The 18,052-nt window shown below is 40.8% G+C and overlaps 2 protein-coding genes across 6 annotated transcripts in view; both read right to left on the bottom strand.

The window, feature by feature from the left end:
* The window catches only part of slc12a6 (solute carrier family 12 member 6), a 30,743-nt gene extending 21,014 nt beyond the window's left edge, over positions 1-9,729 (bottom strand). For 2 of the 5 annotated variants that reach the window (XM_084923706.1, XM_084923707.1), the window contains exons 1-2: positions 9,559-9,729; positions 4,944-5,707 (exon numbers count right to left, since the gene is read on the bottom strand). In XM_084923706.1, the coding sequence (XP_084779832.1) occupies positions 4,944-5,163 (220 nt within the window). In that variant the 5' untranslated portion in view covers positions 5,164-5,707; positions 9,559-9,729. Of the gene's footprint in view, positions 1-4,943; positions 5,708-9,277; positions 9,512-9,558 lie in introns of those variants that run through there. The other 3 variants (XM_084923704.1, XM_084923705.1, XM_084923703.1) reach the window with 3 other exon arrangements.
* Positions 9,730-12,055: 2,326 nt separating this feature from the next.
* On the bottom strand, positions 12,056-16,563 carry nop10 (NOP10 ribonucleoprotein homolog (yeast)). The gene is made up of 2 exons (XM_084923729.1): positions 16,335-16,563; positions 12,056-12,378 (listed from the first exon to the last, which is right to left on the bottom strand). The coding sequence occupies exons 1-2, from the start codon at positions 16,386-16,388 to the stop codon at positions 12,238-12,240; spliced, it is 195 nt and encodes a 64-aa protein (XP_084779855.1). The 5' UTR covers positions 16,389-16,563; the 3' UTR covers positions 12,056-12,237.
* Positions 16,564-18,052: the final 1,489 nt, after the last annotated feature.

Raw genomic sequence — 18,052 nt, 5'->3', positions numbered from 1 at the left:
GTATGTTACTATTGCAAATAAAAGTGCCGCCGTGCCTCCTTCCACACATGTTCAAACACTCTTTGCCTCTGTATTAAACGCTGCAGTTTGACAGTATATTGGTGGATATCCATCGAGTTCTATACGCTCCTATCTACGCCAGTACTGATCTGAAAACCTCCTCTTAGCCAAACTAAAAGCTGTCCAGAGACACATGTGAGCTCTTACTGCTGTCCTCTCTGTGCTCAGCTGTTCAACTTCATTCTATAATCCACACCCAGTTCAGCACAGGGGAACACAGCTGTGTGTGTGGCTCCAAGAGGACAGGTCCTCCGCCCACACCTGAGTATGATACTCTGTGTGTGTGTGTGTGTGTGTGTGTGTGTGTGTACGTACAGTCAGTGGAGCAGAAAGTTACTGGAGCCAGATGTAGCAGTGTGTGGACTATATGCATGCTTCAGTAGGGAACTTTATCGGTGTCAACATTAATGGATCACAGAGTCTATGACCTTTCTGAAAATAACTCTCCACACCTCCTGTCTTTCAGGACTTTGGCTCATTTACTTCTACAACAGCATTTTTCTTCCTCTAACACGCTTGCTGTGCTATTTCTGCACAGACTCACAAACGGCCACCGCAGCATCACTAAAGCTTGACCGAAACTCAGTCGGATTAACTGGCTTAATATCTATTTATGGAAGCTTATTAAAGAGCGTGGGCCATGCTTACTACTATGCAAGAGCTTTACCGGATCATCTCTGCACGGTTATAACCCCTTTTGACACCTGCACAGTCACATCAGTAAAATGGAAGCTGTTTACCATTATCCTCTATTTATTCTTCTGAAAATACACATATCTGTGCACGTGAAGGGGTTTGTGATTAAGGAAAGAAGTGAATCAGTTCAGAACTGATGTGGCAGTAAGGGAAGTGGAACATGCGCTACAATCACAACAGCATAAAATCCTCTTATTGTTCTCAGTTTCTGCTAACCGCAATAATGGTGAAGTTCAACTGTTGCTCAATTGGCTGACTAGCCCTGAGGGGAGCACTCTGGCCTCAAGTTCTCACTTAGAAAAACTAATGGAGAGCTTAACAGCCCAGAGAGCCATAAAACCTATTTAAAAATGCATTTTTCAACTTGAGACATGCATGAGCACATCTCAAGAATCTAAAAATAGCATTTCCCTTTTTATTTCCTAGAAAATGAACAGTCTGGGCAAAAAAGCTGTAGAAGACCTTTCTTTGTGTCCGGTGAAAACCACTCTCACTAGTTCATGTGTGGGAATTTGTTGCATAGGAATTCAGCATTAGTTTTAGCATGAGTCGTCATAACTAATGTTCCCCTCATGAACCCACGCCCAGCGGGTGCCCTGCTCTTCCTGTTCAAACCAAAGTAGCAATTCTGGATTTAGAAAAAAAACAAAGCAAAGAATAAATTTTAAAAAGGCAAAAGAAAAACAAAAACAAAAAACCCATACACAAACATACAGTACAAAGGAAGTACATGCTGAAGATCACCCTCTACAAATGCCTTCATGACTTAATTAACATGCTACAGCATGGTTCAGAACAATGGCGATGAATGAGTCTTCATCCTCACCTTAATGTGCCCACTGATCCCTGTCAGGAACATTAATTACAACCTCAACAATGTAACAGCTGATATATCAGTATTGCTTTTTAAATGAAGAGATAGATAAATGAAGAGAGATGAGAGAAACACCATTCAACACATTATGACTGTAGTTTTGGTTGTGCACCAGAGGGGGCACTCGTCCTCGTCCAACTCGTGTTTGGAACACCACAAACAACAACCCAGCTGATCCAAGCGGTGTCGAGCAGAGCTGTGAGTCATAATATCTCCGTAAGGACTCATAAATGACTACACATAACAAACGTGAGGGAACTCTGTTTATGTTTTGTGTGTCTAAAAGGGAAAAAACAAAAACAAAACAGAAAATATCGGCTGATATCAGATTTTTTTTTTAAATCAATAGATATCAATATCAATTGGATATCAATCAATATAAAAATCTGGACTAAAAGCCCAACTAGTGCTTATAAAACTGTAAAGGCCTGAGAATGACAACTAAAAAAAGATCCAAGAATAACAACATAGTAGATGCTTGAACCTGGAAAAAAAAGCATCTAGCAAGCAGACACAGAAGCACCATTATCAGCTCCCTTTCTAATATTGCATAGTCTTTATCTCACATTACTATGTTCCCTGAGATGTCTGCTGCTGCTGTCTGGAGGTATAAAAACAAAAACAAAGTGAACTGAACTAAAGTGAACTGCAAGAACTTGCATGAGCTTAACTGACTTTACAGAGAATGTGTGGAGATTATATATCTATATCTATATCTATATATAATATAATAATAATAAATTTTATTTATGAGCGCCTTTCAAGTCACCCAAGGACACTTTACAATAGGATAAAACACTTAGTAAAACAATGGCAGAATAAGAACAATAAAATAAAAGCACAAGATAAAATGAACAAACAGTGGATTCACAGTGAATATGCAGATTTGAACAGATGAGTTTTGAGTTGGGATTTAAACTGGGGGAGAGAACCAATATTTCTTATTTCAGGGGGCAGAGAGTTCCACAGCCTGGGAGCAGAGCAGCTGAAAGCTCTGCTTCCCATGGTGGTGAGGCGGAAGGAAGGTACAGTAAGCTGGATAGAAGAAGAAGAACGAAGTGAACGGGCAGAACAAGTGGTGGTTAACAGGTCAGAAAGGTAAGAGGGAGCGAGGTTATGAATGGCCTTGAAGGTGAGCAGAAGAAGTTTGAAAATTATCCGGAATTTCACAGGGAGCCAGTGAAGTTCCTGAAGAACAGGGGTGATGTGCTGGTAGGAGGGGGTTCTGGTGATAATGCGAGCAGCAGAGTTCTGAACCAGTTGAAGCTTATGGAGGGATTTTTGGGGGAGACCATGCAGAAGAGAATTGCAGTAGTCAATACGGGAGGTAACAAGACTATGTACAAGAATGGACGTAGACTGGGTGGAAAGAGAAGGAAGCAATCTGTTAATGTTACGTAGATGGAAGTAGGCAGAACAGGTGAGATTATTGATGTGAGATTTACAGGAAAGTGAACTGTCTAGGATGACACCAAGGCTCTTAACCTGAGGAGAAGGGAAAACTGTGGAGTTATCGATGGTGAGTGAGAAATGGTTTGCCTTCAAAAAAAAAAAAAAAAAAAAAAAATAAATAAATAAATAAATAAATATATATATATATATATATATATATATATATATATATATATATATATATATAACTAAAACAAACTGAACTGGGGCTCAAGTAAGACAGGAAAAACTATGACTGGCATTAGAGACTAGAAAGTAAAATTCAGAAACAAAAAAAAAAAAAAAAAAAAAAAAAAAGCAGACTAGGGTTGGAAATCAGGTGGAACTGGATCCAAACTGCCCTGTCTTTTCATAGTCATAAGTCTCCAAGACTCATCAATATCTTTTATCGATGCCTGGATGTTTTTCTGACACTTGGACATTGCAAAGTCAATGATGCAGACATCATGCCACATAAGAAGTGAAATGTCAAAGCTTTTTTCTGTTCTCTTGCCCCACCGTTTTCAGACACTAAGCTGAAAATTTAGGTAGGTCAAGTTTTTTCCACAAAAAAAAAAAAAAAATCAATCAATCAATCAATCAATCAAACCTCATCAGTATCAATTTTTAAAACCAGTCATCATGTAGCAAAAGCTAGGAAACAACTAGAGCTGCCACAAACGATTATTTTGATAGTCGACTAGTCACCGATTATTTTTGCGATTTGTCGACTAATCAGATCATCATCCATTGGACGTAAAACGTACAGCTTATTGCACCAGCAGCATCTGCTCTTATATAACTATCATTAGCTTACAGCTTTAAGTGTTTAAGGTATGTGCTAACTAAAAATAACGACAAGATGATAGTTTATTAAATTTTAATGAAATTTGCAGATTGTTTCGGTGAAGGTTAATAAACTCCTTGCTATCTAAAATATAACGGGACACCGGAGTATATTTTCAAGCATCTCACACTTCTGATAATCAGTTGTCTGCTTGACGTTTATTCAGCTGTGTAAAAACTATAACTTTAATCTCAGCCAAACAGATTTACTCAGGAACAAATAAAATACTAAAAAAAGCCAAACAATAACATTTTGAAGTTATCTAAGTGACTTATATATGTTTAACCTGAGTAGCGAAAGACGGAGGTGGGTTTGAAAACGATTTGCCGGGAGTCCGGTGTTCTCACGGGCTCCAGTGAGCCTTGTCCCCGGCTAGCTATCGAGCTAGTGGGTAACAGACGTCTCCGAAAACGTCGGAGCACTTTTGAAAATATGTGGCGCCTTGAATAACTGAGCAGATATTTGAGGTTTATACATTCTCGCCTGAAATATGTTAAACGTTTATTTTGTGACCCAGAAAGAATAATAAGAGTAATATTAAAACTAACTAGCTGCCGCCATTGTTGTAAACTGAGCTGGGCTGCGCTATGAATTCTGGGACAGAGCTACTTCTTCTTCGGGGTTTAACGGCAACTGGCATCCTTGTACATGCTGTGCTGCCATCTTCTGTTTCAGTCCGTTATTACACTCTTAAATCCTACTACTTATTCCTGAGTCTTTTGTGATCTTACAAAGCTTCAAACGATGCATCGACTATTAAATCAGTCGTCGACGATTTTGATAGTCGACGTAATCATGACTAGTCGACTAATCGTGGCAGCCCTAGAAACAACACACCGACTTAAGCAACATAAGCCTGATCCCAGTACCCCTTTTTCGATGGTTAAATCATGGACACTGCACAGGCCTGTCACACATAATGCAGCCAATGAAGAAACTTCAAAGAGGACGTGACAGCTGTCATGTCTCAAGAATAAAGAATAAACACCATCAGTTAAAAAGAAATGTGTTTGTGTTAGGTGTGTGTATCCTCACCTTGGTCTATGCTGCTGTGATCCGGGGTGTCAGCCCCTCCTCCTGCAGAAGTCGTCGTCACACCTCCAGAAACTTCGCTTAGTGGGTCACTTCGGTTGGCGCTGTCTGACTCAAAGCGCACACGGGAACCGGAGCGCAGGCTGATGTCAGGTGACAGGTCTGACCCCACTGGGAGGTCCTCCGCCTTAGTGGGCGTCACAGTGAAGCGCACTGATGCCATTATAGCTCACTTGAAAGAGACAGGGGGTGGAGGGGCACTATGTGGGATGCAGGAGAAGAGGGAAGGGGAAGGAGGAGTCACGGACTGGCCAGCAGGGCTGAGCTGAGCTGAGCTAGGCTAGGCTATTTTACAGTTGATGCTGAGGTAATGGTGTCCTCTACAATTTGCCCTTTTGACGCTGAAATTCTCCATTTAAGCAAACTAGACTTCTTCCACACGGCATGTGAAAGAAAAGGTACAACAAATAAATGTTTCCAGTGACACAAGCACAAAATGATCAAATCCCTGGCTATAAAATCCTGGCTATAAATTTGGGAATGTGTAGAATAAAAACTGAGACATGATATGATACAAACAGCTGAGGCTGTCTTTTATTATCAAGCTAAATCTTTACACTGCCCTCAGTGCGTTCTCTCTTCTACCTGCACTTTGTTTCAATTCCTATGGCTCAGCAGTCAAATGAATTAAACTTGTCTTTCTCTGCTATTTCTTAAGTAAACATAAGTAAAACTTGTCTGTCAAGCAACCTTAGAGGTAAAGATGTCTTTATAACGATATCACACATTAGAGGTCAGAGCCAGGGCAAAGGAAGGGAAGAAAGTGGTACAGTGAGGGGTACAGACAGACAGGAAAAACATAAAGCAGAATTAAATTTCAAAGGAACAAACAAACAAACTGAAAGAAATCTGAAAAAAACAACAAGATAATAACAGCAGCTAAAATACTAAATGCATCCATAAACCAATGAGGGAGAGCTGGATATGTCCATCTTTCAAATACAGTGTGTGTTAACACCAAGTTGTTTGCTCTGCACTTCTTCTGTTGTACCATAAAATGCATCTATGCACCGGGGAGGGGGGGGGGGGATGTCATGGTGCTTCTTAACTCAACATAAAAAACCCACACATTTCAACCCAGTTCCTTTTCTCTACATGCCAATGAAACAACTCTATGAAAACGACTGTGCATCACAAGTATCATCTTCTCAGAGCAGCATGACTGCTCTCTAAGTAAAGGAGGTGTGAAACAGTAAGCACTGTGAACATCACTGTTGTCCAGCGCCTTCAGTGGTTAGTGAACTAGATATCCAGTGTGCTAACTAACCTGAGGGAAAGAAGTGACCCAGCAGGTGGACATTGTGTATTTGAATTGTTGTTTTAGCTTGAATCATAATTTAATTATTAAAAGAGAGCGGTTCCAACCGGTTGTGCCAGTAGCTCCTGGCTGTTTTTTCTCACTCTACATTCACAGACTTGGCCTCTCTTTCCTGTTTTATAACGCTACCCGTCTAACAGCCTTTGTCAGTCTGCATTCAGAAGTGGACGAGATGGGTGGAGAGGGGGTAAGGAGGGGGGTTTCTCAAAGATAAAGAAAGCTGCAGCGTGAAAAGCATCTGCTCTGAGGCGGGCGTGAGGTTATTTTCGTGAGCCTCCTCCAGCCATATTTGAGCTACACCTAAATGAGTTTCCATTATAACTCACCAGCATGTGTTTCTAATAAGAAAACTATATTGTGGGGGGGGCAGACAACGTACAGTGAGGTGATAGAATGGGCTGGCAGAACATGTCAGAGAGCCTCAGCTCAAATATTACTACCTCAATCTTCAGTCTGACATTCACTGATAGACGACTGAGCCTTGCCTCCCACTAGAGACCGACACGCCTGTCTAAATCTAACCCAACTTTAAGTTCACGCTGATGTGTAGCGATGCCAACATACAGAGAGCAATGTAGAAACAATTCAGTGACCATGCTGTGGTCAACGAGCAAGCAGTGGCCTTTAAAACTGCCACTGAGGGCTGATTCCAAAATGACCCAGTCCATGTGAGCTGTATGTCTCCAGGCTTATCAGATGCTTCTATCAGTGTCAGTGTGTTTTTCTCACAGTTGTGCGTAACTAAATGACGCCATCAAACTCATGGCAGCAGAGCTTTCGCATGCCTGAGTCACATGCAGGATTTTATCAAATTCTGTTACTTGTCTTTAGAGTTTTGCAGATTCTCCAAACCTGTGGAGGCTTAAATTTTTCCACAATTAATCATAAAAGAATCAATAAAGAACGAGACAGAAGAACTGATAAATTCTTGGATATCCACCCAATCTTAAATATATCCATCCCTGCTGAGAATGCCTCAATCCACAGATGCACAGTTTATTACACTTCTGATATAACACAGATACTTTGGCTTCAAATATGTGATGATACTGATCCACCACTGTGGTAAAATAAATCATCTGTAACCCTCACTGTTGCATGTTCAATGATCTTGTAAGTGAAATAACAGCTTCCCGACATGTGACACGACCAACTATATGATACTGACCACCACCTTGGAATCCCTGGGAAATAGCATTACTATTCCCAGAAGAACACTTGAACCTCAGGGCGCAGATAGTACGAGTGTCCAAAGTAGCTAGACTGGGAAGCCCTGGGCTGACCTATCCAGTTGATGACCACCTTTATGTGACTGCCAATGTTGGCTTCATAGACAGTAGAAAAGAATGACATAGTGATCATGACGTCATGAGCTTGTTTCTGAAATCTTGTTCTGAAACCTCGAGATTGATGTTTTCACAGACAACAGCTTGGTTTAAAAAAAACAAAGAAACAAAACAAAACAAAAAAACCCCAGCAATGTGAAGAGGACGAGGAAAGAGAAAGAGCAGGTCATCCACTAGTTGGAAGGTACTAATCATCTGTCTCTTTTGGCCCGTCTTCATCCCAAGAGTTTTTCCTCCCCATTATCACTAAGTACTCGTCCATACGGAGTCATCTAGTTTTGGAGTTTTCTCTGTATTATTGTAGGGTTATCTCACAATATAAAGCACTTAGAGGTGAATTCTTGTGTTTTGGCTCTAGAACATTTATAAATAAACCTGAAAACCTAAAATCATTCCTACCTGTGGCCATCAAACTTCCCATTACACCTGGATTTACTTATAATATTTTATCTATAATACACATAGCATTGCTTTAACCTTGGAATATTTAACACTGCACTTTTGGGTACATTAGTTTGACTGATTTTCACTTGTTTTACTGCATACAGTTTACAATATTTTCACTAAGCAGTGATTTATTTACAGTGACCCTTTACCCAACCAGTGCCAGCAAAATTTTGGTGCCTCTTTGTTGGTCATTTTTTTTTATTAATGCTGCCTTATCAACACTTACAAATGCCCAAGACAAACCCTCAGAGCTCAAACATTAGTCATTTGAAACGAATGCCTGGCTCTGGTTTCCTTTAAAGAATGTGTTAAACACACACATTTACTCTTATGTGTGTCACTTAGATAACATTACAGCATATTCAGCCATCTTTTTTGTCCAAGCATAAGGATTGAGCACATTTTGTTCCTTTTTCCTGCTAACTCGGGGCCTATTTTTGTATTTTAAGCTGTTACCTTTGCAGCAGGAGACAGTCATAATGCCTTGCTACCAATGTGGGCCAGTATTAATGATCATGGATTAGTTTGCCAAGCTGCCAGATCAATATCTGTGAGGCTACCTGACCTCCTAAACATATCTAACCGCCATGACTAAAGATTATTCTTTTAGCTAAACTAGCAGTAACTGGCTTTAACCTCACCTGGTTCAAGATTTTTCCAGGTCTGAGATCAATTAAGTGAAAATACTGCCTTAATTTTACTATCGTTAAGGAACTTTACAGTCAAATTAGGGAGATTAGGTCCTCTTGCGCTTTTGGCTTTTGGCACGAGGGTAATGCGGCTGTAAGCAAATATGATCCAGAGACAAGGACATGGCCAAACACACCTTTACCAATTAAGAAAAGTCTTTAATTAACCAGTTTAGGGAAATCAAAGCTGGCTGGGATGCTCGCCTCTCTAACCACCGCCCATTGTAAGCCAATTAAGCTGGCCATAATAATTCTGGCTCGAACCGGTCACTGAACACCTGCAGACTACACGATATGGCCAGAGCCAGCGTTAGGATAAAATGCCAAGCAGACATTAACTCAAACCTCGCGAAGAGCGATTTTACGACGTGGGGGACCTGTTTAAGAGCGGCTTGAAAATAAAGGCGTAAAAAAAACCGTCCAAAAACGCGTGGTTATTCCGGGATAAACCGGCCGGGTAATTAGCTCGTTACTCACATAGTTGTGATTTTCCTTTCAACCAAGCGTCTTGTGTCGAAGAGCATCACGCCCAGCGCCGACCCATCAACCAGATATCCATAGGTGGTAACAAATACACACACTCATACGGGGAGGTCGTATCGGGTGAAGCCGCTCGTCTACAGTCGGCGCGGCTAACCGAAGCTAGCTCAGCGGCTAGCCGTGCCATAAACTGTCAACTCTGCGGAGCCCCAGCTGCCTCACCGACACCGATAGAGAAAAAGCCCTGAGTTCAGACAGTTATCACATGAAACACATACCTGGCTCCGGCTTCCATATGGCCCTATGCACATATGGCTGTTTTAAATCACTAAAAATTTGGGAGTGTCTCCCAGGTTTTCTCGGGACTTGTTTTTTTTTTTTTTGGGTTGTTCAACCGACTCAACCATACACACGCGCTAGCGCCTGGGGGGTCCTCTATTCCTCGCCGTCGCTCCAACGTCTTGCGCATGCGTAGTGACAGACACGGGGGTAAAAGCTACTTGGGAAATGTAGTTCAAATACACAGCGGCTAGCTATCCTATACGAACAGTGCTGCTAAAAATTTGAAATGCATCACTTATTTCTTCAAATATATTTTTGATCAATACCAGATTTAATACCGATTTACTTTTTACACACACTTTCGCTATTTGTAATACATTTCTGGTACTTTTATTTATATTTATCTGCGAGCTGTAGCTACTAGTTACTTTACCACATTAAAAATACTTTTAAAGTACTTCTGTCAGCTAACATTAGTTTTGCTTCTTTCCTCACACTTATCATCTGACCCTTTGGACTAGGCCCAAATCCACATATTGGGAACCAGTACCTGGCTCTAAAATATGTAACTTACATGAATTATTGTTGCATTAACAATTCAAGAATGTAAAATTAAATATCTGAAATACTATGGCCTTTGCTATTTTCTGAATTAAATTGTATGTTCTTCTAAAAATACTCAATCAGTTCTTTCCATTGTTTCACTGTATTTTCTGCTGGGAAAGCTTTAAGTACTTTTTACGGGTAATTTGATTTTAATCTGACTAAGTAAATGTAAGTACTAAGTAAATATATGGCTCAAGAAAATGAAGGGAAAGCTTGATCATTTCAGTGTAAAACGGTTCAACTTCAGGCATGTTAATCTGTCTTTATAAGAGTCAGCCTGAAAACAGGTCAAAAAGGTGCTGTGGTTAAACCCTCAGACCTTAAGCTGATGCAGTAAACCCAGGGTTCATCTCATGTGGGACAATATCAGGCCTCTTGTGATCAGAGTGTGCAGGCAGATTCTGGACGTGACTGTCTCTCACACACCCCAGACCTGAGCCCAGACCTTTCATCATGTCAGAAATGCTGTGCAGGAGCCCACAGATATCTTGATCTAGGACTGGGAGAAGATCCAGCAGGACACCATTCATCATCTCATCATGCAAGGTGATCCCTCAGGCTAACAGGAGTGACAACGGCAGTGAGGAGGGATAAGGAAAGAGCAATAGTCTGAGAAACCATTCCTCTTATTGGCTTTCTACAAATGATTTATGTTTCCAAACCGTACACTCTGATCTCCCTGAAGTTTAACTGACTTTGGGTTAATTTGTGATGACTGAGTGGTCCCTTAATTTAAATTTGATTTTTTTTTGAGCAGTATTCAATGAGCATAAGGAGGTGAATTTTAGTACTTTTCTCCTTTTGGTCTGAATAACTGCTGTTTGTTTCCCACAAAAATATGGGTGTCAGTCCAAATGCACTTTTTTGAATTACAACTTTTTTCCTTTCTAAACTTTTTGTCACATTTTAAGAAAGCAGAAAGATTCTTAAAAAAAAAAAAAAAAAAAAAAACTATATTCACTAAGTTATAGTTCTCTAATCCATCTAAGTTAGAAAAAGGTAGCACATTATTCAGCTGACATAAAGGTGACTTCCCTCACAATGTCCATCCATTATTTAACAATTGGAGGTCAGCTTTGTACCAGTTCTTTGTATTGGCTTCTTTTAAATAAGCAGTAATCAACATTTAGCATAAATACTGTTTGAGTTTGTTTTTTTTATTTATATATATATATATATTTATATTTATATATATATATAAAAAATATCCTCTTGTTTACTCCAAGGTACAACACCATGACATCTACATTTCCTTTCTATTAGTTTGCATCATGTTGTGCACAAATCTTGTGATGCTGGAGTCACTTGCAGTTCCACCTTTGACATGTTGTCAGCAGCAAAACACAAGTGAAGTGTTAACCTGCTGGAGACCTCTGATCACAGCCACTCAGGACTTAAAGTGTCTTCTCTAACAGCACCGAATTTCAAAGTGGAGCCAATCAGAATGTGGGACAGGTGGACAAAAGATATATTAAAAAAACAACACAAAACAAACAAAAAAAAACCCTGTGCAGTCACACACAAAGAGTCACCTGGCTGTCCTATATCTACAAATCGATCCAGTGTTTGGCTGCAAAAGTAAAAGACATGATTTTAAAAAAGAAAGCTTTGAGAGGAAGTTATGGCTGTCTTGGGAAACAAATGGAGAAAATCTGCAGGCTCAGCTAAAGTGCTTCCTCAAATCTATAATCGGCTGTGTGTTTTCATAATGCCACAAATTACGTGATCGTGTTATTTTGGATATAGGGAAATCCTGTAGGACAACCTTCATACTACAGCGCCCCCTGGCTGGTAGGTTGGTGGCACATTAAAGACTATCATTTAAATGCTTCATTTGTCCAACAAGCTGTCAGCCAGTCTGGATTTTAGACACACACAGGCAACACGTGAGGAGCTATGACGCAAAGATTTATTTAGCATGAACAAATTAAAAACCGCCACCCTTAAAAAATATGAACAAATTCCATCATCACGTCAATGGAGGGTACGAGCAGTCCTTTAAATCCGGCTCAGGTGTTTTCTCGCTCTTCTCCTTGTAGCTCCATCCTGGTATGTCTTTCTCCTCCTCCTCACATGACAGGCTTGGGCTGCTGGGTCAGCAGTATGTTGAAGCGTTTCTTCAATATCACCCGGTGCCGGGAAAACTTGTCATCTGGGGAGAATCGAGCTGGGTGGGCCGAGCTGGTGGGCTCCCCATCTGGAGTCACCTTCTGTGGAAAGAGAAAAGAGTGTGCTTGTGCTTTTTAAGGGTTTCAAATCATGAAAATAGATTTTCAGTGCGTTTTCAGATTTCTCCATGACAGCTGGCGGGGTTGCAGAGCTAACACAGGGAGAGAGAGAGACAACCATTCAGACCCAGGACCAGTTTAGAACTGCAGCAGTCAGAAGTCATGGCCCTCATAGCCCAGTTTTGGACCTTGAGACACGGACAGCAAAAGCTGTAGATGACGCTGAGGAGAACCACATCCAGCACCTGGAAAAATCAGCTGTGGTGGCCTCAAGAGTTGTGTCCTCTCCTCTACACAAACAACCGCACCACTAAAGACCTGTAGGTCAAAATCATGAAATGTGCAGATGACATGACTGATGACTCTCCATACAGATGTGGGGTTGAACAGCTGTCCCTGTGGTGTAATCAGCATCTCTGAGCATCTGCAATGGAACATCATTAAAATGGCGTTAAAAACTTTAATGATCTTGCACTCATGTCTTCAAGCCATCTGCAAAATGTTTCAGGTTACAAAAATCTAGAGGTGCATGTCTGGTTAAAGTGACATGACGCGTCCCAGTGTTAAAGACGTAATCTTTGCCACAGGGGCAGGAATTACTTACTCAGCATCATTGTGTGTGCTGTGGAAACCTTCAGGTTTCTGGGATCCAGAACCTCCCAGGATCCAACACAGACAAAATCATCAAGAAGACACAGCAGAGGATGAACAGCCTGAGCTTTTGCAAGAAGTTCATCCTCTGTACTCTGAAAAACATTACTGTATGGTTTGGATTTAACAGGACGAGACCAGACTATAACAGACACTGGGATCTCCAGGTAAAACAAACAAATGTTGGTGCCGACCCATCCTCCATGCAGGATTAGTACAAATCCAGAGTCAGGAAACGAGCAGGCGAAATTACTGCAGAACTATCAAAACCTGAGAACCTTCACAGACATACTGCAAACAACCTTTTCCAACTCCTCCCCACTGGTAAGCGCTACAGAGCACTTCATGCCAAAACAAGCAGACACCTGGATCGTCTCTTCCCACAGGCCGTCCCTCTGTGTAACACCAACACTCTCATAGTGTTTGTACTTAAAACATCCATTATTACTGCTGCTGAACCAAATCGAGCTGTATACACCGTTTTGTTGTCTATATACCATTTACACAACACTGTCAAGTTCCCATTTATTTACTGTATGTATCGTAACTAGGTATCCCTTATTTATTCATTTAGTCCAAACATCTTCACACTAATCTTGTTGCAATTGTCGGTGTCATGGTATTATTGTCTGAGTTCACTGTTTGTCCAGTCTGAGCCTTATATTCCTCAATAAAGCTCCCAATTCAGACCAATTTGATCTTAAGTGGGCTGGAGGAATAAAACCATTCTCCAGTCACCTATATCTGAAAGAACAGCTCCAACAGTTCCCTTTTCTTTGAGTGTACAAAATATTTCCAAGTTCACATTCAATCACTGAGATTTCTTGTGTCTGCACACTGCTTCTGCCCCCCTCAGGCTGTGTGTTTACTGGCCCCAGGCAACTAGACCACCTCCCAACTTTACAAGCCAGCACAAGAGTTTCTTCACTTGTGACCTAACTAATAGGTAACCAACAGTTGTTGAGCTAAAACTTGCCCATAATTTCTCATTTCCTTCAAGGTGATTGGAAAGTCACAGGATGCAAGACGCCCTTGCTGTTGAAAGGGCTTTGCAACAGAGGCAGATTTAATAAACAACATGGTTAAAATGAAAAGCAACTCAAGATGTACATTTATTTATTAGGAAGAAAGATAAAACTACACGACAGCTACAGGGAAGTCACGCAAGAAAATGCTCACAGTGAATGTGACAAAAAAAGCATGAGGTACCTCAAAGTCGACTAAAAGCATTTAAGTAAAAACTGCCAAGTGTTGGACATGTCTTTACGGTGGACGAAACGCATCGAGGGCAACTCCAAACATTCGTCTGTGGGCGCATACCCACTTACGTGCCCAACATATCTGGTTATTCTGTAATCGCAGCTAATTTCAAAACACCCCGATGAATACCACCAAACACAGAAACTGCATCTGTGCAGTCCTAACCCAGGATCTGTCTGCTTAAAAGTTAATGCGTGATAACCTCACACTCAAGAGATGGAGGAAGATGGATGCAAGAGCGGACCGCAGGGGAAGCAGAGGAGTTACGCTCTAAGGTAAGGACCGCTTAGCTGTGTGGGAATTCAAAGCTGAACGCCAACATCACCTCAAATTTCTACAGGTGTGCAATCGAGAGCTTGCTGACGAGCTGCATTACAGTTTGGTACGGAAGCTGCTCTGCCAGCAGCCGTAAATCACTACAGAGGGTGGTGAAGGCAGCAGAGCACATCACTGGCATGAGGCTTCCTGCCATTCAGTACATTTATCTTCAGCAATGCCTCCGTAAAGCACACAGGATCATCAAGGACCACAGCCACCCAGCACATCAGCTCTTCTCCTTGTTACCATCTGGCAGACGTTACAGGAGTCTGTCTACTCGGACTACAAGACATAAAAACAATTTCTACCATCAAACCATACGACACCTCAACAGCAACACTTAAACACACACACACACACACAGTCCACAGGACGCACTCAGAAGCTACCCTGCAGCTTCACAAGTACTCTGTTTAATCTGCACTGGTCACTCCACTTTATTGATATTTATATTTAAAAAAGTGCAATACTGTAACAACTGCCACAAAAAACAAAAACTTTTGTACTGTTTAGTTTGTACTGCTGCTCATTCCTGTGCAATATCCCATCTCCCCCCCCCCTCACATTCCTATTTAAGATTTTCTTTATTTAATCACTAGTGTGTACATATATTTATATATACATATATATATTTAGTCAGTTAACTGAAAATCTCTTTTTTCTTTTACTACATGTTATTAATATTTTGCTCTTACTATTTTTCTATTTATTTTTTATTATTTTTTTCTACTGTACCATTCTGCTGAGTGACTGTCTTCTGCTCGTCAAATACATTTCATTGCGATGTTGACCCTGTGCTAACTTGCATATGACAAATAAAACTGAAAACTGAAAGCTTAACGTCCCAAATCATCTCATGATACCTAAAAATCAGACACTGAATCTGTGCATGCGTTGCTCGCTGAGGTTACCTGGTTGGTTTGCATTACTGAGGCACACTCCAGAGCAGTGCTGGACTACGGTGAAGAGGTGCAGTCCTCGTTGTTGGATTAGATTAAGGGTGGTCTCACATTTATACAAAATTTACAGGGGCGACAATTATAATGAGCTCTTCTAATACAGCTGCTTATAGAGCTGGCTCTGCTGTGACCAGTCAAGCTCTAGAGGGGCTGTCAGCAGATAGCAGCCTGTCCACAAAACATTACACTACAGATATTAAAGAAAACTGTTGTTCCAACTTTCTGCAAAGTCACACTGCCCCACCACACCTGAGCTACATGCCAAAGCCTACTTTAACTTCTGCCCAATAAACTCTGTTAACTGTCGTGTTTTACTACATTCAGCCGCCTACATGTTTCACTTGCTCAATTTGACATATTTCACTATATTACACTGACCTACTACTTAATAGCTTTAATTAAATGCATACGTCTTGTATTTTGTCGTGTTTATTTTGATTTCAAAGCAGTTTTACCCCAAGCTATGACAATTATCGAGTCATACTCCACTCGGGTTTTTAAACGTATGCGACTCGTAAAAACTGTGCGTATGGTGGCTTCGTGACGATAAAATCCCCGAAACGTTTTGCTGTAATGTTTACTGTATACAAACATAAATATAAAAAAAACAGACCATATTTTAAAGTTGGGCATTTTCCCAGGTGTTTCAGCTCTTTACATCTACGTTAACGTTAGCAGCCTTACGTGAAGCAGCGGAGACGCGTTTACAAAGAATAAAGCGAAACATGTCAGAGATAAACACAACTTTACCTTCAGAGTGTAGACTCTGTCCCCGTTTTCATTTAGGTAATACTGCAGAAACATCCCGACCGAGCTGGTTTGTTTTTACACTTCAGGGGTTCAAAATATGTATACGGAGCTGTTTATATCGAAAACAACGCAAAAATTGCTGTAATGCGCTCTTTTTCTCTTGGATTTCCACGTGCAGTGGACGTTGGTTCGCTCTAGGACGGAAGAGCGGATATCCGGTTCAGCACTTAGAGCATTCTGGGAAACGAAGTCTCACTAGCTTTTTCTACCCTTTGCAATCCGTTTGAATCTCAAACGATACCCTGGAGACAAGATCCGAACTCTGTTGCCATTAACGCGATCGCTTATTATTGTCAAGTGACCCAATTTTAAAAAATAAAATAAAATAAGATAAGATAAAAAGATTAAACCTGAAGTTTCTTGCATAATTTGCTTTTTTCCATTAATGATTATGTTGTACTCCTTCATAAAACATTACAGCTCTTTGTATCTGCAATCAAAAAGAGACAAATAAATAAATAAACAAAACAATGAGCCCACATGTCATAAAAAGTTGCAATGGATAAAAGCTGTACTATAAATAAAGTAATTTGTGTATGTGTGTGTGTGTGTGTGTGTGTGTGTGTATGTGTGGGGTGGGGGCGGAATTCCTGTGCATCACTGTGGGTGAAATATGGAATGTTTACGTACAAAAATTTGCCTTCATTTGGTTTCTTTTGAATTTTGGTCTGAGCAGAGTGTGCACCTACTACAGCATCTAAGAGAAGATTAGTTTATCTTCACTAACAAAGGTAAGGCAACCGAGAAATGCTATTAACTACAGTGTGCACTGTTTCTGTTGTGTGCATGTAACGCTGAAAGGCTGTCTTGTGTTTGCAAACACCACTGTGTGGATATCTTTCACTGAGCACTGATTGTTTTCATAAAGGTTGTCATAACTGCTCATGTTAAGCCACTGTGTTGAAATTAGAGGTGACTCTGTACCACCAGTTCAGCTAACCCAGTCTTAAGCATCTAAACTCCCTCACCTAAACACTAAGTTAATAATAAAAACTTATCTGTATGCACTGAGCCCGGCTAAGTAATGTTGTTGTCTAACAGTCACACAGTTAGAGTATACTCTGCTAGAGCACACAGCCCACAGCATCACTGTTTTTATTCTTACTACGGTCTTTTCAAAGGCAGATCGCTCTTCTAAGCTTCTCAGGCTCGGCTTGTTTCTGACATATGTCCACGTAGGTGACACGGTCACAGCTCGTTGTGTTATTAATGACACATTTGTCTTTACACCACGTTAAGCATTTACATGTTAGTTAATGTGGAGCTGTCCATACGTGGAGTTCCAAAGCACCTGTTTGCAAGAGTGGAAGCTGGCTTTAAGATAAGACACGAGCCTTTGGGCATCAGAAGAGGCAACGTTTTTATAATCTTCAGTTGTCTAATTTTGGGAATTGTGTATAAATTGGAGCCTCAGTTTCCAGTTCTTGGCTGCCAGCAGTGACACCAGATGTGGTCTTCTGCTTCTGTGCATTCAGATATGCTTTTCTGCTTACCTTGTGTGCACCTACAAGTGTTTATTTGAGTTACTGATGCCTTCTTATCAGCTCCAACCAGTCCGCCCATCATGCTTTGACCTCTGACATCTAAAAGAGTGTAACACAGAATGGTCTTTCTTGATCCTCATCGATCCTTTAACTGTTAAAATCACCAATATGAAT

This window comes from Perissodus microlepis, chromosome 3 (assembly GCF_051167445.1).
Source record: "Perissodus microlepis isolate ML-2025 ecotype Zambia chromosome 3, ASM5116744v1, whole genome shotgun sequence".
NCBI lineage: Eukaryota > Metazoa > Chordata > Actinopteri > Cichliformes > Cichlidae > Perissodus > Perissodus microlepis.
This window is presented reverse-complemented; position numbering and strand designations above follow the sequence as displayed.